Source organism: Agelaius tricolor, unplaced genomic scaffold (genome assembly GCF_023055355.1).
Source record: "Agelaius tricolor isolate 1412-34295 unplaced genomic scaffold, bAgeTri1.0.p SCAF_44, whole genome shotgun sequence".
NCBI lineage: Eukaryota > Metazoa > Chordata > Aves > Passeriformes > Icteridae > Agelaius > Agelaius tricolor.
In genome coordinates, this window is record NW_027269304.1 from 2,774,020 (window position 1) to 2,796,788 (window position 22,769).

Genomic DNA, 22,769 nt, shown 5'->3' on the forward strand with positions numbered 1-22,769 from the left:
TGGCACCCTGAGCTGTGCCCAGCATCAGCCAGCTCTGTGTGCAGGACAGGGAATGTGGAAAACGAGTATTTTGTGATTGGCTTTTCACAAATATTAAAATGAATATTATATGTGTTGTGTTACAAAGTAATGCTGTATTAATTCTCTTAAGCAGTGTGTTAAATATAGTTGTAGGTTATAAGATAAGGTTAAAATAGAAACCATGCTATGTAGGATACTTTTTTCCTAAGGAAAGGACTGGCACTGAGATAGCAGCCACAGGACACCTGAATCTTTCAGAGAAAGGGAAATTATTGCTCCATTATCAGAACAAATGAACTTCTTCCTGCCTCACTCAGCCCTGAAGAGCTGTCAGGATTCAGAGGAAGCAGCTGACACTGCCCAGACAGAATCCTGTGTTGGAATGGAATTGATGCATCATGGATGAGGTGTATGAATATGCAACAGGCTGTTGTTTTTAAGGGTTCATCCTCTGTTAACGTGGGTCCTTTCTGGGCTTATTTTGCCCAGAAAAGATACCCGGGCTGTCCATAACTCTTTGTTTCTATTGTCTTGTATTGTCCTAATCCAAATTGTCCAAATCATTATTACTCTAATTGTTTTACTATTTGTATAACCATTCTTTTTCTATTAAACTTTTAAAATTTTAAAAACAAGTAATTGGGGTTTTTCACAGGGAACCAACCTGGACAGGGTTGAATTCTCACCTTCTCCTGCCAGCCCCACTCAGACATTCCTGCTTTTCTTGCTCCCTTCATGGAAAAGATAAAAGTTTGGCAGCAGCTGGCCACAGGCAGCCTTGGCAAGTCCTCAAAAGCTTGTCTATTACACGTGGTTATGAGTCAAAGATATATTTTTTTCCCTCTGAAGTGCCTTCCTAGATGAAGTAATCTCTGAGGACTCCACATCTAGTCTGTGTGTCCCCTGTACTAATAAACAGAATACATGTGGACATCTCTCAAGGCATTTAAAGACCACTGCAGCACCATTTTCAAAGGGTTCAAACAACCAATTATTTCTGTAATCTAAAATTTAATAAGCTATTTGCTTGCAAATCTGTTTTTGATTGATTTTCTATCATGCTGTATTTCCCACTATTTCTAACATAAAAGCATTACAGTGATAAGAACATTGCTGTGTTCTTACTTGCAAGACATCAGGGCCAAATTATGGCTAATTTGGAGTTCCCAAACTTTGCCCCTAACAGAAGAAAGGATGAGTGAGATGGCAGTATACTAAACTCTCAGAAGCAGCAGTGAAAATCATAGCACAGTATCCTTTGCACTGCTGGCTGGCACCTTCCACCTCTCTGTTTATTTATATTTGTTTTATTTATATTTGTTTATTTATATTTGTTTTATATTTGTTTGTTTGTATTTATCTGTTATTTCTATTTTCCATCTGGCATTCTCCATTCAGGTAGAAGTCCCTAGGGAGACTGATGGGATTTGGTAGAAAATAAATTTACCTGGAATTACAGCACATAATGCTCCTAATCCATCTCCTGGCACAGAGCTGAGCCATGGGGTAAGCCTCTGTGAGCAGATGTCTGGTGTTTTCCCATCAGATCTTGGGATAAACCTCCAGATTAGACACAGGAAAGCATCAGGATGCTGCTGCCCCGCAGCCACCATTTAATCTGTGCAGTGGATAAAAACACACCTTAAGTGGCCCTGAAGATTCCAGAGTGGGAAAATGAGTTTATGGGGGCAAAAAGGAGTGGATGTGACTTGGGAAATAAAATGAAAACACATCCTGAGAAAGAAACTGGTGCTGGTTTGTCAGGACACAGTAAAATATAAAATGAGGGAAAATTTTGCCTTCTGAAAGAATAAGCAAAGAGATTGGTTTGTTTTTTGTTTTTTTTTAACCTTTATTTAATTTCAAAGTGTCCATTTCAGATTCTCTCTTCAAGACTTGGTAAGCTGGATAAAGAGCTATGCCTCTATTTTGGCTTTTTGCTACAGGAATAAAGTCCCACAACACGAATATCTCTAACTCACAATGGAATTTTTTTTGTTCTCACCTTCATTCCCAAGGCATCTTAGAGATGATTACCAGTGAATAAGTGGCTAAAACAATCTGTTACCTACTTTTCCTCTCATCGGCTGGTAAAAAAATCTGCACAGACTACACACAACAGTGCCAGCAGAAGAAAACGCCTCTTGTTTCACTGAGACACTGCTAAATATAGATTTTACCAAACTGCTGGTTCCTGAGTTCATAGGACTCATTTCCACCGTTTCTCAGGGGCTCCTTCTCATCTCCCATGTCACTGTCCTTCATCTGTGCAAAATAGGCAGGAGGAGCTTTGCACTCGTAGTGCCTGTCCAGGGATTTCAGGTGGATGAGCATGTGCAGAGCATAGGCCAGGACCAGCAGCAGAATCAGGGACATCACCAAGCCCATCAGGATTGCTGGGGAGAAGAAGGATGCACAGTCCCTGGCATAGGCAAAATGTCCTTCTTGGATGTTAAAACCTTGAATCTACAGGGAGGACAAAAGGGGTCATGTTAAATAAAGTACCGGTGTTTCATTCATTTGTGTTTCATTAATTTGCTCCTGATGGCAGTGAGAATTTTTGACTTGAGACCTGCACAAATTTGTGTATCCCACTGATAGCTGGAGCTAATGCTCAGAGTTTATCCAGGTCAGTCTCCTGAAACTCTTAGCTCTTCTAATCCCCTCCACTCTGCTGCCAAAAGGATTTTCAGCTGTGTTTCAAACAGAACTTTCCACCAAGACTCACTCTTGGTGGCTCAGCAATATTTAATTGCAGGCATGGTACCTTTCATGTTAACTGTGCATCTCCAGCATCACTGGCTGAGAGTCCTCAGAGTTTTTGCTTCAGACTGCACAAACTCCAACGTGACCAACCAGGAAATATTCTCAAGTGCCTGCCCTAGGACAAGATTTTTCTCACCAGTTCCACATGGGTGGCACGTGGCAGCAAAACTACAGAAACTACAGAAAGCTGCACCAGTTATGGAAAACACCAACAGGTTTTATTCCTGGCTTCAGTTCTAATATGGATTTTAGCACTCTGCTCCACTAGATCAGTCCATGGACATTTTTCACACAGTGACAAAAAGTTTTTCCATTCCTTTTTCAGCTCCTCATGCCCCCTGACTCAGGCATCTAAATGCAAGGCACTCTAGTCCTGCCATCTTAGGCTCCCTCCTTGTCACACGCAGAAGAATTGTCACTTTCAGGAGATTATTAATCTCATCCTAAAATAAGGGCTTAAGATGGGTCAGGGGAATTATCCAGTGGCTTTAGAGGCAGGCCGGGGTGACTATAATCAGGGCACAAGGTTAAAATTCCTAGGCACCAAAAGTGAAGTGAGATGAATCCCATGTCTGTTTGTCTGGTGCTGATATTGGTGCTGAGTGTGAGAGCTCAGCTCAAAATGATGTAATGACAAGAAATCAAATTCACTCACCACTAGAGGGAACACAAGCAGAAAGACTACAAAAAACAGCCTTTAATTTCCTTGGACAGGAAAAGTCTTAGTTTCTATTTTGTGCTCCGTGTGATGCCTTGGAATTTTAGCTTTTATAATTTCCATGTATTTGAGGTCCTGCAGTTCTTTAGTGTGTAACTCCAAACTCCACATTCAGTGTCAGCTGCTGCTGCCCCATTTTGGGCAGACACAACAATTCCTCTCCAGGACTGGCAACCAAGGACACCTCACTGCCCCAGGGCCAGAAATGCAAACAAAAGGGAGTTAGGGAAAGCAAACTGGGGGTAAATGACTTCATTAGTTGAAGCTGGAATTGTTAGATTAGCCCCATATGCAAACGGACCAAACATAAAAGTGTGAAAACTGTGACCCGTGGTCCATTTTCGGGTGTAGCCCCTGAGGGAGCTTTGTCTGCCCAAAATGTAACTGAAGGCCCTTCAATAAACATAGCAGCTTTTTATTCTATAAATTCTGTCTGGCCTCTGTTTTTAGGCAGCCCCAAAAAGGCATAAAAGGTCAAAATATTTTGTGGGTCTGACACAGGCCTGTCAGGCCGGGCCTGGAGCTGAGCCGGGCCTGTGTCCAGAGACTGTGGGGACACAAATGGAGGCCACAGGGTCCATTTTCGGGTGTAGCCCCTGAGGGAGGGTTTTGCCTGCCCAAAATGTATCTGAAGCCCTTTCAATAAATATAACCACTTTTTATTTTCTTAATTTTGTTTGGCCTCTGTTTTTGGGTAGCCCAAAAAAACATCGCAAGGAGAGGCACAAATGTGTAAACTGCGCATGGAAGGTGATGGCTTTTCCCGAGAAAGCCAAAACCTCCCCTCAACCTATCCATGGGATCCACCTGTCTGAAATCCACGGCTGTTGAAGATTGCAATGCAAGATGTTTTCCATTCCCATCTGTAGGGCAGATTACCTTTGCCAAGTGGGCAGTTTGCCTTATCTCTCTGTTAGAGTGACCACATTCACACCTCCCTCAGGAGGGGACATTGCTGATAACAGCCATGGAATGTCCCTGCATGACTGATAAGAACTACAGCATCCCATTGGGAGATGTGAGCCCAGAGGGAGGAGCCAAGCATTCCTGCCTGGATATAATCCAGAGGTTTGGAGACACCAGCACGGCTTCTGCACTGGATTCCCCAGAGGAGCAGCAGCTGCCTCTCCTTCCCCTGGATCTGCAGAGGAAGAACACGCCCTTCTCTACAGATCCCCCTGGCTCCAACAGAGCCACCCCTGACACTGCAGGAGGGCTGAGCCACAATTCCAATGGTTCTGCTGCCAACACCCTGACCCACAGGGTGTCAGGCTGGGTTCTGACTCTGGCAGTGTTGGTTTGGTTCACTGCATTGTTTATTTTATCCTTTTTTTTTCTGTATTAAAGAACTGTTATTTCCTGCTCCCATATTTTTGCCTGAGAGCCCCTTAATTTAAAATTTATAGCAACTCGGAGGGGTGGGGAGGGTTCACATTCTCCATGTCAGGGGAGGCTCCTGCCTTCCTTAGCAGACTCCTATCTTTCCAAACGAAGACAATGGCATCACCTGGAAGTCGATGAAGGTGACCTCCCAGAGGTGGGAGAGGTCGTGCTCGGAGCTGGGCACCAGCAGAGCATCGTGTCTCTGCAGGCTGCTGACGCGCTGGCAGCGGAAGGAGTGGGCGGCGGGCGCGCGGATCCCCGAGGCGTTGAACGTCGCCTGCACCGAGTGGTTGTACAGCAGCTGCAGCCTCTGCAGGCTGAACCAGCTCTGCACCGACAGCTGGTAGTAGCTGGTGGTCAGCAGGAGCCTGGGGAGGCCGTGTTGGAGCAGGGAGGAGGGAGAAAATCAGTCAGATTTAACCCCGTTAAATTCGCGCAGTGAGTGACTCCGTCAGAGTCATTGGCGTGACCGGTTTGTATCGGAATGATCAGAATTATGTGAGGTCTTGCCCCTTCCTTGGAGCCTGGAGAGAGAGGGACAGCTTCCCACAGAGGGTGGCAGAGCCCTGGAACAGCTGCCCAGGGAGGGCCTGGAGTGTCTGGAGACATCCCAGCCCCAGCTTCTGTGCCACTGTTCCAGGGGACCCTGTCTGGAGACAGGAATTGCACCAGATCATCTCCAGAGGTCTCTTCAGCCCCAAATACCCCCAAATACCCCAGGTTCCAGCCCCAAATACCCCCAAATACCCCTAAATACCCCCAAATACTCCCAAATACCCTGGGTTCCAGCCCCAAATACCCTGGGTTCCAGCCCTAAATACCCCCAAATACCCAGGGTTCCAGCCCCAAATACCCTGGGATTCTGTGGTTTGAGGTTGTTCCCTGTGGCAGCGGAAGGAGTTTGGTTTCTCCCACAGAGCAAGAAGAATATGAGGGGATTTTGCCTCATTACTTGGAAAAAATATTAATGCAAAAACTGGTATTGTACCCCTCCCACCCGGTGTATATGGAAAGTCACTTCTCAAGAAATGCTGTTCTGTCAACAAGAAGCCAACGTAAAAGTGGGTCACAGTCTGATGCCCAGACCATTTTAGCTAAAATCTCAGACACAGGAAGATTCTACACGATTCTACACAAAAGAGATGACCCAAACTTTTCCATGAGTAGAAAACTCAGTATAGGGAAAAAAAATGCCTTAATAAAACAAGTCAGGTGACAGACATGCTGAATGCAGGTGTTTTAGTTATGCAAGAGTTTCTCTCACATTATTTTTGCTTAAACAAATTCTCTTTAATTCCCCACACAACTGCATAACAATGTATTTGTGTTATGTTATTATCTGGTAAGGATTTTATTATATAAACTTACCTGATAACAAGTCCCTTCAGATTCCCAATGTCACCAAACTTCAGGGAAAGCCTAGGTCAAAAAACAAGTAACATCAGGCTAGGAAAAAAAAATTCAGAGACCTTCAGAGAAAAAAGCACCACAAAAGATTAATCTCAGTTATACATTAAATTTTTTGCTCAGTCTACCCTTAAAGTCAGTGGGAAAAAAACCTGAAAGGATTAAATCTTCCTCTAATGAAATATACTCATTCACCTGCTGATAGGAATGAGGCCCAGACCACGCAGAAAGAATAGAAATCCGTGTTTAAATTCCAACAAAACTCAATCCCACTGCTTCCCACCCTAGCTGACAATTAGGCTCAGTGGATCTCCTCTTCCAGCCACCACATCTCAGTCAAGCATCACCCCTGCCTGTCATTAGAAAGTGCAAACAGACACCTAGTCCTCCTCTTTTTAAATATCAGAGCATGAAAGAAAGCAGAGGTGACAGCTTAGATTTAATAAAACGAAACAAACAAAAACCCAACAAAATATTTAAAAACAAACAAACAAACAAACAAAAAAACATCCAAAGCAAAAAACAGCTAGCCCCACAAGTTCCTAGGTGATCTAGACTTCTTGGGTAACACTGGCTCCCTAAGACAGGACACTGAATCCAGACCATCCCTTGTTTTATTACAAATCTAAGTCAGAGATAGTTGAGGATTACATACAGGTAAATGTGCTATTCAAGTAAAAATAAAAATAAAAAAGAAATGCAGCTTGGATTATTATATCTGATACCATTCCCTGTGTTTTGAAACCCTTAATTTTCCCTTAGTTTATTTTCTGTTAGAAAATAAACTCTGTTTATTTCTGTTAAAATACTTACTAATCAGACTAAGATTATTTTCAAATTGTAGGCCAGAAGAGAGGGAGGAATGTTTGTTATCACTTTTTTCATCTTTAACATGAGTTTATTGCATCCTCTACCTCTGCCTGTCAAAAGAGTGCTGGATAAGTTCACATGCTGACAATGTAATATTCAAACTGCCTTGCTGAATATTGTGACGCTGGGTTCTTTCTCAATTTCTCTTTTAGCTTTCTGGTAACCTCACTAAAATGTCTGTGCACCTTGTGCTGTAAAATCACAAAGAGGCAACACCTACTTTGTGACTGTACAGCACAAGGTGCACAGACATTTTTGGTAACCACAGACGAAGAGGTTACCAGAAAGTTAAAAGTGAAATTGAAAAAGAACCCTGTGCAGCACCGCTGGTGATCCCTTAGAATTTAAATTTATATTTTTCATACATTGTGATCCTGCAGTTCTTTAGTGTGTAACTCCAAACTCCACATTCAGTGTCAGCTGCTGCTGCCCCATTTTGGGCAGACACAACAATTCCTCTCCAGGCCTGGCAGCCAAGGACACCTCACTGCCCCAGGGCCAGAAATGCAAACAAAAGGGAGTTGGGTGGGCAAACCTGGGGTAAATTATTTCATTACCTGAAGTTGTAATTGTTAGATTAACCCCCAATATGCAAATGGACCAAACTTATAAAAGTGTGAAAACTGTGACCTGTTTTCCCTTTTTGGGTGTAGCCCCTGAGGGAGGGTTTTGTCTGCCCAAAATGTACATGAAGCCCCTTCAATAAATAGAACTACTTTTAATAGCCTTCATTCTGTCTGCCCCTGTTTTTAGGTACTCCCAAAAACTCATCACTGGCACACACCCCTTGAAGGGAAAATTAGTCATGCACAGCACCTAAGCCCCACATTCAGCACAGGATCCCCTCTCCATCCCCACAAGCAGCTGTGTAAAACAGCTGGAGATGAAACAGACCAACAACTTCAGCCCTATGGGCACTGAGAGCAGAGCTGGCTGCCCAAGGAGGGGCCACAGCACTGCAAAAAGTGAGTATTGAGTATACACAACAGGCTGGGCTTAAACTACACAACCCACAGTGGCAGGACATCATCAGAAAAACCTGGGCCTCTTGATGCCTTGGAGTGGCTGCCTAGAACAGGAGCTGGATAAGATCAAAAGAATAAAGTGGGTATTTATTAAAGGCCTTCAAAAGGTGCATCTTGGGCAGTCAGAAGCCTCCCAGAGGCCACACCCAAAATGGACAATGGACAATGGACATGAGTTTTTCACACAATTATAAGTTTGGTCCATTTGCATTTCAGGGGTTGATCCTCCAATTCCAGCTTCAGGTAATGAAGTCATTTACCCCCAGTTTGCTCCCCAACATTTCACTTTTGCTTATACTTTCAGGGCCTGAGGCTGTAGGGTGTTGTCCTGGATAGCCAAGCAAATTGTGTTCTATTTACCATCTGCATGGCAGCTGTCTTCTGTTCAGTGGGCAGCTTTCCTTTCCTTATCTCTTCCACAACTGGGGAAGAGGCCATTGAATGTCCCTGCATGACTGATAAGAACTGTAACATCCCACTGGCAGATGTGAGCCCAGAGGGAGGAGCCAAGCATTCCTGCCTGGATATAATCCAGAGGTTTGGAGACACCAGCACGGCTTCTGCACTGGATTCCCCAGAGGAGCAGCAGCTGCCTCTCCTTCCCCTGGATCTGCAGAGGAAGAACACATCCTTCTCTACAGATCCCCCTGGCTCCAACAGAGCCACACCTGACACTGCAGGAGGGCTGAGCCACAATTCCAATGGTTCTGCTGCCAACACCCTGACCCACAGGGTGTCAGGCTGGGTTCTGACTCTGGCAGTGTTGTTTTGGTGTACTGCATTCTTTATTTTATCCTTTTTTTTCCCCTATTAAAGAACTGTTATTTCCTGCTCCCATATCTTTGCCTGAGAGCCCCTTAATTGAAATTTATAGTAATTCAGGGGGAGGGGGTTTATATTTTCCATTTCAGGAGAGGCTCCTGCCTTCCTTAACAGACACCTGTCTGTTCAGACCAAGACAGGTGTCCTTGAGTGTCACAGACATCTTTTATGGAAAAATCCCTTCCTTAGGATTTTTCCTCCTGAGAAGCTGAGAGGCCTCAGGAACGAAATGCAACCAATGGTTATCTGCTGCTGTGGAATGCAACAGGTGCATCTGGGATTGGGCTCATGTGGTTGTTTCTAATTAATGGCCAATCACAGTCAGCTGGCTTGGGCAGAGAGCCGAGCCACAAACCTTTGTTATCATTCTTTCTGATTCTATTCTTAGCCAGCCTTCTGATGAAATCCTTTCTTCTATTCTTTTAGTACAGTTTTAATGTAATATATATAATAAAATAATAAATCAAGCCTTCTGAAACATGGAGTCAGATCCTCCTGTCTTCCCTCATCCCGGGACCCCTGTGAACACGGTCACACTTCAATTTCAGAGGAATTGTGTTGTCTGACCAAAACGTGAAGACAGCAACCAACACTCTGTATGGAGCTTAGAGTTATACCTTGAAGCAGCACAGGATTTGACAAATGAAACAGCTAAAACCTTAAGGCTCCACTCCCATATTCACTCCCCAGAGTGGCTGCCTGCCCCCAGCTCCCCCAGCAGAGCAGAATTCCCCTTACATGGCACTGTCCTCGCTGCAGTTTGAGTCCCCAACATCCACGGTGGCCTGGGCTCCAAAGGTCCTGTCTGTCAAATCCAGCTGGGTGTGGTTCTCCATCCTGATCAGGATCCTCCTGGCCCAGAACAGGATGCAGGGGGTGCCATTGATGGTGACGTTCAGGGGGCTGCAGTGGCTGTGGGGGAGCCCAGGGTGGCTCCAGGGTGCTCCTTGCCACTGTCCCCCCCTGCTCCAGTTGTAGCTGACAGCCTGAGGGGCCACACAAGAGATTTCTGTCAGAAGATGTGCATGGAAAGTGCCTGTTTTGTGATTGGCTTTTGGCAAATACTAAAATGAATATTGTATGTGTTATGTTTGAAAGTAATGCTGTATTCATGCCCTTAAGTAGTGTGTTAAATATAGTTTTAGGTTATAACAAAATGTTAAAATAGAAACTGTGCTATGTAAGATACTTTTTTAAAAGAAAGGACTGGCACTGAGATGGCAGCCACAGGACACCTGACTCTTTCAGAGAAATGGAATTTATTGCTCCATTATCAGAACAAATGAACTTCTTCCTGCCTCACTCAGCCCTTCAGACCTGTCAGGATTAGGAGGAAGCAGCTGACACTGCCCAGACAGAATCCTGTGTTTGAATGGAATTGATGCATCATGGATGAGGTGTATGAATATGCAAGAGGCTGTTGTTTTAATGGTTAATCCTCTGTTAATGTGGGTCCTTTTTGGGGCTTATTTTGCCCAGAAAAAGGTACCCAGACCATCTGTAACTCTTTGTTTTCATTATCTGATATTGTCCTAAATCCTAATTGTCCAAAATATTATTACTCTAATTATATTGCTATTTTTATAACCGTTTTATTACTATTAAACTTTTAAAATTTTAAAAACAAGTGATTGGCGTTTTTCACAGCATGGTTTCAGGAGTCACCAGAACTCGTGAGCCAGCCCTGGTCTGAGCAAGCAGAGGCATTCCTGGCTGTTTCCCCTTCCCACCATGGGGATGGCACCTCACAGAGCACCCAGCCCCAGCACAGAAGGTGCCCCCTCAGCTGCAGATTCTCTACAGCACCTCTAAAAATTGCTTCAGCCCACTGGAAAGGACTCAGGTTGTGCCAAGGACGCAGGCCACCATGCTGGAAGCACACTGGGCAGCTGTACATGTGAGAGAAATTACTGTATTTAACCTACCTGCAGGCAGCTTGGCTCACCATGGCTTCGAATCAGGGAAATACCTGCTGCAGAATGGGATGGATCAGGTAGGGACCCCTGCCTTTACAAAATCAGGACTAAAACCCAGGGACTGCAGCTTCCATGTCCTCTGCACACACCAGGAAACTGCCATCCCTTGTGTGCCTAATTTCATAGCCAAATTTCAATTTTCAAAAAGACAACTTGGCTGTCAGGCAAGACAATTTGACTTAGGGCTCAGGAAGAACTAAAAAAATTAAACGCCATTCTCAAATTTCACCCTCAGATTTCCGGTGACCATCCCTGTCTCTATCCAAATAAGATAACACACATAATGTGTGTTTTTACCATGTCTAATGATTGCAAGTTCACACTAAAACAGGAAAGGTTTCCTGAGTCCCAGTCATAAACAGCATCTCACCAGGCTCCAGAAGGGACACAGTTAAGCCCCAAGGTTTTGTCTTGGCTTAAAGAGAGATATTTTGTGTGTGTGTGTGCTGTTTACATCAGCAAATCATAACTCTCAGCTCGAACCCTGAAAGATCCCTTTTGATACTGGACCTTACATATGGCACAGGGATGTTTTAGGATTAAAACTAACAAGCACTGACAGCAACAAGCTGAAAGCAAAGCAAGAAGATGGTCAGGAAATGTGCTGAGTGGGTTTGAGTGTATTCATATAAATGGCAGGGCTGTCTCCTCAGAAGTCCACATGAGAGAGATTTATTCAATGTGTTCCCAACATTGGACAGCATCATTTTTGGTAAGGAAGCCTTTAATGCTCAGGTTTTGACAAGACCTACAGCCTGGTCTCAGGTAAAAAGCTCCCATTAAAAATCTGAAGTTTTGCTCCTGCTCTTCCTTCAGGACCAGCTGAAATGAGAACAGGGCTGGTGAAATCCCATTGTGCAGAACGTGGATATAAGGATTTTGTCCCAAAACCATGGCCAGCCAGCACCAGCAACAGCACCTGTGCTGTCCCTGCAGTCCTCAGAAAAGCAGAGAATATTGGTACAAGTGGTGAGGCAGAATTGTACCACAATGTTTTACAGGGTTTTCTTGGCTGTTTCTTGTTAACAAAGTAAATCCAATTTAATTCAGCATTGTAGTTAAATTGGAAGACCTAAATGTGCTGTGAAAAGACTTCACAGATCCAGCCCTCCAGGCATTACCTGTGCAATTGTCTCCTGATTGACATTAAACTTTGGTTTCACACGACCATTGTAATGCTGACCTGCAGAAGGAGGAGTGTTATTTCATTATTAGCATATTATGACCACACATTCATAAACACATTTATAAAAACACACATCTATGAAATTTTGCATGTTCCTATGCAAATAATAATTATCTCTGCACAAAATACGTATGTCAGAATTACTGCTTTTGCCTTGGAAAATGCTTGACTGGCAGCAAATTCTGCCTTCACTACATGTATTTTCTAATTTGCCTTTCTTGTTCACCAAAGCTCCTCTTGTTTTCATTGGAGACCTCGTCACCCTCACTGGGAGGAACTCCAGTGCCCCAAAATTACAGGAATCAGTCTAAATCTGTGTTTATTCGTCTCAAACACATTAAAAGCTGCTTTTTTTTTTTTTTCCTCCATGCAGCAAATTCCTCAAAGGGTACGTGCTGAGCAGCCTGGCAAAAGTGTGATAACTGTGCTGGGAACTGTCTCCCTGCACTGCCAGGGACAGGGAGCTGTGACAAATGTCCTGACATCCCAACCCCGAAGTTTCACAAGCACCGATCATTTCATGGGCACTCTCACAGCCCCGTCCTTCAAGCACTTAACTCTGTTTTAAAAACTTGGCTTAAAAAAAAGGGTGAATGATTTTTCCTTCCACATTCTCACTGCATCTCAGAGTTGGACAGTGAATTGTTATTTTAACAGGAAGATCGTTTTTAAGGGTGTTTTTAAAGAGGGTTATGCTTTAACAAAACATGTGACAGAAGAGTCTCCAACGTCTGGGAATGAAATTAAATCTTCTACAGCCACAATAACAGAAGCAGCATCCAGGGATTCAGCCCACCAAAAGCCTTACCAACTCTCTGGAGAGAATCTTGATCTGAAAACTCGTGTGAACTAGGAGAGAAGAGAAAAAATATTTATTGGGCAGCACCTGAATGCAAAGTCTGCAGCAAAGTTTAGTGGGGAAATCTGCGGCTGCTTCACTCCACAGTACATTCCAAAGGCAGCTCAGGTCCTTGGCTGGTGGAGGCCACAGGAACAGGGCAAAATATCCCAAAGCTGCTGTGTCCTGGCTAAAACTGTCTCATTTTCAGGGATCATTCAGCTGGAGCAGCCCATGTCCTTACCACGCTGTCCCATTATGGAGGGGCTGGGCAAAGCTGAGTGAATAGAAGAAATAACAATTGATGATTTTTGAGTCTATCCATAGCAAGGAAGACAAGGCCGTCAGCATGGAAACAGATTAGAAAAGATCCATGAGAATTTTTGTAAGCTAGACTACGTGCATAAGTACATGTATATTAGTTATTAAATTTCTGTATTAAATTTCTGTAATTATTTTTGTATTATTTTGTATTATCTTATTAAATTTCTGTATTTTTTGCCAATTATACTGACGTTAATTGCTCTGCACCAATGAATATAATCAGTTATTGTGATGTAGTTAATGACTTAACATGATGCTTTATTAAGAGTATATAAGCTGGAGAACACGCTGAATAAAAAACTTTTTTCTTCTTAGACCTTGATCACATGTGTGTGTCACGTCTGACCTAACAGTGACATCTCATCCCATGGGATGTCAGTTTTGGGGTGGGTTGGAAAGGATGAAAGTTTGACAAGAAAGTCTCACAGATATGTCTATGCTTGGCAGAAAGATTTTTAAATGTAGAATCTGATGAAGGAATAGAGATGGAAGCAAGTTTTGATATAGAGGAAAAGAATTGCTGAGCCAGTCTCACTGGATAACCAAGGAGGCAAAGGGTGTGTGAGTTAGAAGGGGTTTTTATGGCTCAGAGCAAAGGATAAACCCACCCCAAACAAGAAGATGTTTTTACCAAGCACAAAGAGAGCACAGGCAAACAAGGCAGCAAATGGGGCAAGTAGAAAAAAGGTCTCAGAATTTTGCACTGCAAGAAAACTGAAAAACAACTTCTGGCTTAAACTGTGATGTACTGACTGTTAGTGACTGGAGAACAGTAACATGAATATGGTAATTACAGTAGCTATGATGGACTGTAGATAATAGTTAAGGGATAGATTGGTTCTGCTGTATGAAGATGCTCAGCAAAGAAAAGTCTAGAATGCATTGTGACCAAAAGAAAAGTATAGAATGCACTGTGACCAAAACCAAAGGGTCTCCAGGCCTGCCTGCAGCTGGAGCTGACAGCTGTGGGCACAGCTCTGTCCCCATGACCCTGGGCTGCTGTAATGCCTTGGATGGAACAAACTGCATTTGGAGAGCCCCTGCAGTCCCACATCCCTCATTCAGGCTCTCACAGTTCCAGGCAATTATAAATCCCATGGGAGTCACTGCAAGGCTGGGCTCAGGTGAGGCACATCTCAAGTGACAGCCACCAGGCTCGTGAATTTGACAGCATTTTATTTTCTTCTGAGGCATAAGTCTTCAGCTGGTGTCAGCACAATCAGTGTGGGAATCCACAGAATCAGAGGGTTTTGGGAAAGCTGCAAAAGGCAGGCCCCAGAGGCAGCAGAACTGTGATTGGAGCTGAGCAGCAGCCATGAGATTGGTCAGCAGAAAAATTATGTAAAAAGTAGAAAAGCAAGGACAAATAGAGCAATGATCTGTGTATTAATGCTTGTCTAGAATAACTCCCTAAGCTACAGAAAGTTTATCTAGCAAGACATTAGGAAGTTAAAGCTTAATAATGGAGCTCTGTGCATTGTGTTTCAAGGCTCACAAGCAGGTATTGCATTTTAAATAAGCAAGCATTATTTAACCACAGGTACCTGTGCTTATAGTGATTGGACAGAACTACTGGCAATATAGAATATTTACTGTACAGATATAAACACTGTCAATGTGCTTTTGCTTTGTGGGATTGACCAAAAAACTCCTAGAGTGAGTTGTGACATTGAGTTCTGTGTCTGCTGCCTGGGATGTGAGCTGGTGGCATCTTCCCATTGCCATGGCCATGGAATGAGGCTGATGCTGGGAAATCAAACAGCTCCAGGCACGTTCCCAGCAGCCCTGTCCTGTTTGGGGTTTGTGCACAGACCCCAGCCAGGGATAAATCAGTTTTCCCCAGCCAGAGACTCAGCCCAGTGGATTCACAAACTCCAACAAACACCTAAAGATCAGAGCCCAGGATACCAGGACTCCCTCAGGACCAGAATCCTCCCCATGAGTCCATGGATACTTTCCACATGCCAGCACCTTCCTTGGGACTGCATTCCCCTCAGTGGATGGATTTGCTCCTGTGATGCCTCTGTCCCCTTCCCCAAGGCTTCCATCATCAGAATTCCCACTTTTCCAGCTGTGGTGGTGTTCACAGGGGTCCCAGGGTGAGGGAAGAGACGAGGATCTGACTCCATGTTTCAGAAGGCTTGGTTTATTATTTTATGATATATATTACATTAAAACTATACTAAAAGAATAGAAGAAAGGATTTTATCAGAAGGCTGGCTAAGAATAGAATAGCAAAGAGTGATAACAAAGGTTTGTGGCTCGGCTCTCTGTCTGAGCCAGCTGGACTGTGATTGGCCATTAATTAGAAACAACCACATGAGACCAATCCCAGATGCACCTGTTGCATTCCACAGCAGCAGATAACCATTGGTTACATTTTGTTCCTGAGGCTTCTCAGATTCTCAGGAGGAAAAATCCCAAGGAAAGGATTTTTCATAAAAGATGTCTGCGACACCCAGCTGAGCACCAGCCCACAAACCCTGCACACCCTGCCCTTGGTGCCCTCCAGACCTGCTTCACCTTCCCAATGGAAACACACTTCCATCTTCCTCCCTCACCCCGTTTGTCACCATCCTTCCAAACCTCCACAGCAGAAAAAAAAAAAAGAAAAAAAAAAGTGGAAATATTTACACCGAGATAGTAGGAATTAGAGCAGTTTCAGTGTTTATGTGCAAACTTCACCACGGGTGCATTGCTGGGATGGCAGAGTCAGGGCTTGGCTGTCCTGGGCAGTGCTGGGGCACAGGGTGAGCCCTCCCCTGGTGGGTTCTGGGCAGGGGGATCTGTGTGTGACCCCCCTGGCACACACAGGAGGAGGGATCCCAACCCAATCCCCATCACAGCATCCTCAAGGGCAGATGAATGGCACAGCCTGGAGCCCACCCTGCTTGCCCACCCCGAAAGAACTTTTTATAAAGATCTTACACTCAGAAAAGTTCAGCTCTGTCCAATTATTTGGATAGCTGAACTTTTATCTGGCAGGTTTTTTTACATAATAATTTTTATCTGGTTATGTTATTTACATATGGAGAGGCTGACTTTGTCCTCGGCTGCTGCTCTGAAACCCCAGTGGCTTCAAGAAGCATTTTCTGCTTTTTGCTGCTTCTTCTTCTTCTGCTTTTTGGGTGGCAGGGTTAATGCTGGCCTGGGGTCCTCAGATATTCATGTTTTCATGCCAACAGCAGAGATGGGTAGAAATATTCAGATTTTGACACGCAGGTAACAGAAGATGTGGCTACAATGGACCAAAACTTGTTTTCTTGCTTAAACAGAGCCCTCTCTCAGGCTGCTTTACAGTTAGGAACGTGGGCCCTGCAATTTGATGTAGCTTTTTTTCAACTTTTCCAGTATTCCTTCGTGACAGATCAGGCTGAAAAAGGTAATTTGGGGGAGCGTTCTTTTTTCATGGTGATGCCTACAAAATTAGGGCACGCCAAAACCATATGAATGCACATTATTTAGTTATACTGACTTTAGCTGTACTTAGTTGTAGATATATATATATATCTAGTTCTGCTTAGTTATATTTTAGCTCCTCTCCATAATTAAACACTATTTGCATATATGCATAATTAAGCACTCATAGCCATTTACTTCAGCTTGGAAATCACCACCTGGACTAAAACATTGGTGTTGGAAGAAGAATGGTGTAAAACTGTGCAATTCCTTCTATTCCCTGACAGGTTTCCATGCTGTTAATGGAGGAGGAAAGGTTAATTCTGTTTTTTGTGACTGTCCATTAAGAAAAATGAATCCTGGCTCCTCCACAGCCACCGTGGGAGAGATGTCACATCTCTGCTTTCAGCATGAAGGCACTCAAACAGAGATGAATGTGCACAGCTGGTGAAATATTCATGTTTTCATGGGGAATGCAGAGCAGAGGGTGACCCAGGAGCCACCACAGACCCGTGAACATGCTCAGCACTGAGAGGAATGGAGGATTTGTCTTTCCAGACAAGCTGTGGGTCTGCTGGTGGATAAAACCAGCACTGGGAGAGAAAAGAAACAATGGGAAGGATTCCACTGATTGATGAATGGAAAAAGAGATTTGCCTTTACTAATAAACTTTAGGTTTGCTGAGAAATGAAATTAGACATTGAAAGGTGAAAGAAACAGTGGGGAAGAAAAACCCCTGAATTCCATAAGAATTAAAAATGAAAAGGGAGGGTTGTACATTAGAGGGAAATCTTTGGGACCAGGTGTTCTGGGAAGTCTGAACCTCTCAAGTGCCTCAGAAATGGGGAAAGAGAGAAGGGAAATGTGGCTGGGAAATTGGGATAAAAAGGAGGCTGCATCCTCCAAAAATGGGAGGGACCCCAGGGGAATGGCCCATGGCCTCTGCCTTGATTGGAATAAAGTCAAAGGACTCCTCTGCCTCCTTTCTGGACATAAACCTCTGCTGTTTGTGGGTGGATTTTCCTGACAGCCCCGTTCGTTCCAGGCACAGAGAGGGAGGTGCCTCCAGCCAGGCCCTCCTGCTAATTACCCTGTTAATGAGCAGCGCTGGCTGCCTGCTCTCGTCCTGCAGGAGGCAAGCAGGGCCAGCAGGAAGGAACTCCATCACTGCCCAGGGCACAGCCAGGCTGGCACACTGGGACAATCCCAGCCTGGTTTTGGGGCAGGCACGGCGGGGTGCCAAAACTGCAGCTTTTCCACCCAAAAAGGCCAGCTGGGGAATCCACAGGCAGCAGAGACCCCGTGGAGCATGTCCCCGTGGGAATTAAAGTATTCACAGTGAGAAAAGGGAAAACAACTACATGCTAAAAAAAATATGTATTCCCTTTTGATTATAAAAATGGTAATTACACGTGTAAGAGAAAATAAACTAGCCAGCACTAGAGCGTTCTCCACAGCAGATAATTTGAAGCACTTTGAGTTATAGACCCTTTTATCAGCCTCTCTTAGTATGAAATTTCAGATTCACTTGATCACAAGTGGAGCATGTTTTGATGGGCCACAGTTCCCCTTGCCCATTGGTAAACAGCTCTCCCAGGTGCACCCAGGCACGTGTGTTGTACCTTGAGTTTACCACACCAAGCATGTTAGGAACCCACATGAAATTGGATTAGCCCTAATCCAAAGCACTGGAATGACTAATCACTATGCAAAACCCAATTAAATGGGATTATAAGCACAAAGAAGTGTAAATTTCCTCTTATCAGATGACATTATCCATCTACGTAAGATAACCAAGTCGGGCTTGTTTGTGTGCAGAAGTTGATAAACACGGCAGGTCTTGAGGACTAAACAGCATTTTCTGCACTCAACCACATGGATAATCCTGGCACTCAGGATTGAGTGTGGAGGCCACAGGAAATCTTCATGCCTTGTCCACACTCCTACTCCTCTTATCACTGCTCTGATAAACTGCACCAGATGGGGAAATGCACTCTGCACCTACAGAAACATTCTGTATTTGAAATTACAGAAATTTCAAATTTTCTGTGTTTCCATTAGTTCAGGGTCGTCTCCCTAAGACTGGCAATCTCCAGCTGCAGAATTCCTCACTGGCTGCTGAACTGGTTACAGCCAGTTTAGGAAAATCACATGTGAACCTCTCAAATGCGCTGAAAATAAAATTGTGAGAGGTGAGGAGCACCTGGGGGCAATGCACTGCTTGTGGTCCTAGGGACACTCCACATAAGGAATTGCAGTGAAGTTATTAATGCCATAAATGTGTAAGTTTGGAGAGACCAGATTCAAGGAAAGAGCTGGCTCCTTCTAAGAAACATCCTGACAAAAAAACATCACTGACTTTTAAATGCCTCTGTGTAAGTTCTATCAATGAGAAATATCTAGAAACCCACAACTCCTCTGGTTTTTTAATGTGTGATTTAACACAGAGAAACAGATTTCCATAAATGTTCTACAAAGCACTGATTACTGGGGCTGATTTGCAACTTAAGGGATGTCCAACAAGGTCTGGATCAGAGCAAGGTGATACTCAAGCTTCCATTTTTAACACAAAAAGAGAAACTGAGCTCAGAAAACTTCCAGCAAAATTACACTGTGCAGGCACAATCCCACTCCCAAGGAGGCAGAATTCCCATTTGATTCACTGGCATCAAGATCATGACTTCATCTGTTAATATTTATTGCAATACAGTTCAGGAAATGCCCCACTGCTTGTTATCTGTCAGATTTTGGTCTGACTGAAAGACAAAGAAGCGAAATTATCTAAGAAGAGCAGAAAGAAATCAGAGAGCTGGCAGAGGAGAGCAGCAAGTAGGCTGTTTAATGAAAACATATTGTAGCATTTATCAGTAACTGGCTACCAGATCTCTTAATACAAGCTTAGGCAAATCACCACACGTCCCTCTGGCCTCAAATACACAGATTTTACTGGCAGCTGCGACCCTCACCAGCACGTTGGCTCTGTGGTTTTGTCTCTGTTTCTGGTGACTTTGGGCATCACTCAGCTCACACAGCTCAGGCTGTTTTCACTTTCCCAGTGCTTGGCTCCACAAAGTCCCCTCTTCCCCCTGCTGTGGTCTGGGCTCACTGTTTGTGTTTCACCAGAGGGTGAAACAGCACCACCAATAATAAACCCAAACCTCCAGTAATTTTTTAAGTACTTGCAATATTGTATTCACACTTCAGATATTCCACGCAAGAAGAATATTTCCGTGCCTGTGTTTCTTGGAGTAGTTTTCACACCCTTGCTGTTGTGCTATTTGTAACTCCCTAAAATCAGCGTGGGAGTCAATAAAACACAAATTAAACCCAGGACGGATGCACAGAAAGCACCCGATTTTAAACAACGTTCACAAAATTCTTTCAAAGTTACATCTCCAACGCACCGCCTGCTTCAAAACAAATAATATTTTAATAAAATATATTGTATTAATTTATATATATAAATTTATAATATATATAAAATTATAATATATATAAATTTATAATATATATAAATTTATAACATAGAAAAATTTATAATATAGAAACATTTATTATATATATAAATTTATAATATAGAAAATTTTATATATATCTATAAATTTATAATATATGTTTATTTATAATAAAATATATTTTTTAATAAAAAACAATAACACCCTGCAATAGCCCGCGGTGTTTTCAAACCCTGAAGGGGAAGCACAGCCACGTCCTGGCGTTCTGCACGAAGGACAGAATTGGAAAAAGCCTGCGCTCCGGGTACCGACCTGTTCGCGGCGGGGCTTCGCTCCTCGGAGCGGCCGAGCGCGGCCAGCAGCAGCAGCAGCAGGAGCCGCAGGGCAGCGATCCGGTCCATGGGGCGGCCAGGAGCCGCTGCCCGCCCGGCACAGCAGCGCCGGCTCCGGGGGCGGGACAGCGCCGGGGGCGGCGGCTGCGGGCGGAGCTGATGCTGCATCTCCATCCCCGCTGCATCCGCGTCCTGTCCCTCGATCCATCCCCGCCTCATCCTGCTCTGTCCCTGCTCCATCCTCCCTCCATCCCTGACTCCATCCCCGGCTCCATCCCCGGCTCCATCCCCTGCTCCATTCCCGCTCCACTCCTGGCTCCATCCCCCGCTCCATCCCCCGCTCCATCCCCGGCTCCATCCTCGGCTCCATTCCCGCTCCATCCCCGGCTCCATCCCTCGCTCCATCCCTGGCTCCATCCCCAGCTCCATCCCTGACTCCATCCCCCGCTCCATCCCCAGCTCCATCCCCACTCCAAAACCGCTCCATCCCCACTCCATCCCTGGCTCCATCCCCAGCTCCATCCCCGGCTCCATCCCCGCTCCATCCTTGACCCGTCCCCACTCCATCCCCGTTTCATCTCCTGCCTCATCCCTGCTCCATCTCCGCTTAATCTCCATCCCAGGTCTATCCCCGCTCCATCCCCGGGTTGATCCCCAGCTCCATTCCCGCTCCATCCCCAGCTCCATTCCCGCTCCATCCCTGGCTCCATTCCCTCTCTCCATCCCTTGCTCCATTCCTGGCTCCATCCCCTGCCTCACCCTCCCTCCATCCCCAGCTCCACCCCCGACTCCATCCCCCTTTCATCTCCTGCCTCCATCCCCGCTCCATCCTCGCTCCCATCCCTGCTCCCATCTCCTCTCCATCCCCGCTCCATCCCTGTTCCATCTCCATCCCTGCCTCATCCTCAGGGTTATTCCCAGCTCCATCCCGGTTCCATCCCGGCACCATCCCCGCTCCATTCCCTGTCCTATCCCCACTCCATCCCCGCTCCTTCCTTGACCCATCCCCGCTCCATTCCCTGTCCTATCCCCGCTCCATCCCCGCTCCAGCCGCACTGACACCGCCCTCCATGTGCTCCCCTGTGCACCTCCCAGGTATCTCCTGAAGCCATGATCACAGTCTGGGGAAATTGCCCCTGGGTGAGAGCTGCTTGCTCGGGGTGGGGGAAGAGGGAACAGGATCAGAGGGCTCCAAAATCACACTGAGGGTCACTTCCCATGTGCGCTCAACCCCAGCCTTGAAGGGAGGCGAGAGTGATGTTCAGGAGCAGCTCTGGAATTTCTCCTTCTGTTCACAGAAAGAATTGTGCGCATTCTGAAGTCTTATTGTATCTTATGTCACCTACAGATAAAAGAGATGAGATAGATGTTAATGTTAAATGATAGATGTTGTGTTAAATATCTCCACCTAACTGATGTGAAAGCAAGGCACTGCAAGCTTTGGAACCAAATATTTGGAAGCAGTTTCCTTTCTTCGGTACTAATGCAGTTCATGCGTGTCCAGGTTCTTGTTGAGCAATTGTTTTGGTGCTTTGAATTCTAAAATTACTGAGTGGTTTGGGTTGGGAGGGATCTTAAAAATCACCCAGTGCCACCCCTGCCATGGCAGGGACACCTCCCAGTGTCCCAGTGTCCAGCCTGGCCTTGGGCAGTGCCAGGGATGCAGGGGCAGCCCCAGCTGTTCTGGGCACCCTGTGCCAGGGCCTGCCCACCCTGCCAGGGAACAATTCCTCATTGCCAAGATCCCAGCCAGCCCTGCCCTCTGGCACTGGGAAGCTCTAGGCCAGGCCACAGCTGTGAAATGCCCACAGAATTGCAGTTTGGTGTTTCAGATCAATGCCGGGGTCTCTGCTGCTCACAGTGACCCCAAGATGTGTTAGAGAGTCTCTTTTCCCAGCTCAGTGCTCAAAGAAGCAGTCAGAGCTCTTCATTTCTCAGTCTCAAGGTTGTCTATTGTTCCTTATCTATAAAATTCTTTTTCCTGCCCTGCCCAGGTCCGCTCAGCAGGACAGTCAGAGACACTCTGCCTGCCCCAGGGCAGGGTTATCTTTTTATACTAAAAACTACCTGTACAATATTTACAGTTACTTTCCAATACCTGTCACCTGTGTTAGACACTGAGCTTCTACTCTAAACCAACCCAAAAGTGCCAACATCACCCAGGAGATGAAGGCCAAGAAGAACAAGGAGAAAGGCTGGACATGCCCAGATCCCTCCATCTTGCCCCCTGAACCCCCATACCAAAAA

At 45.1% G+C, this 22,769-nt stretch overlaps 1 protein-coding gene across 2 annotated transcripts; it reads right to left on the minus strand.

Moving 5' to 3' along the window:
• Nucleotides 1-161: 161 nt before the first annotated feature.
• LOC139604111 (V-type proton ATPase subunit S1-like protein) lies at nt 162-20,774 on the minus strand. 2 transcript variants are annotated; one of them, XM_071455104.1, is made up of 7 exons: nt 20,503-20,774; nt 12,983-13,023; nt 12,110-12,171; nt 9,751-9,998; nt 6,257-6,307; nt 5,013-5,256; nt 162-2,487 (listed from the first exon to the last, which is right to left on the minus strand). In XM_071455104.1, the coding sequence occupies exons 1-7, from the start codon at nt 20,760-20,762 to the stop codon at nt 2,185-2,187; spliced, it is 1,209 nt and encodes a 402-aa protein (XP_071311205.1). In that variant the 5' UTR covers nt 20,763-20,774; the 3' UTR covers nt 162-2,184. The 2 variants fall into 2 exon arrangements, with proteins under 2 accessions (XP_071311205.1, XP_071311206.1); XM_071455105.1 differs by lacking the exons at nt 12,110-12,171; nt 12,983-13,023 and having other exon boundaries at nt 20,503-20,764.
• Nucleotides 20,775-22,769: the final 1,995 nt, after the last annotated feature.

Excerpts from the sequence above, each read along its gene's own strand:
- LOC139604111 (XM_071455104.1), bottom strand. The coding sequence starts at position 20,762 with ATGGAGCAGGGACAGAGCAGGATGAGGCGGGGATGGATCGAGGGACAG. Across the intron at positions 12,172-12,982 it reads AGATTCTCTCCAGAGAGTTG|GTCAGCATTACAATGGTCGT; the intron begins GTAAGGCTTTTG and ends CTCCTTCTGCAG. Across the intron at positions 5,257-6,256 it reads CTGAAGGGACTTGTTATCAG|GCTCCTGCTGACCACCAGCT; the intron begins GTAAGTTTATAT and ends CGGCCTCCCCAG.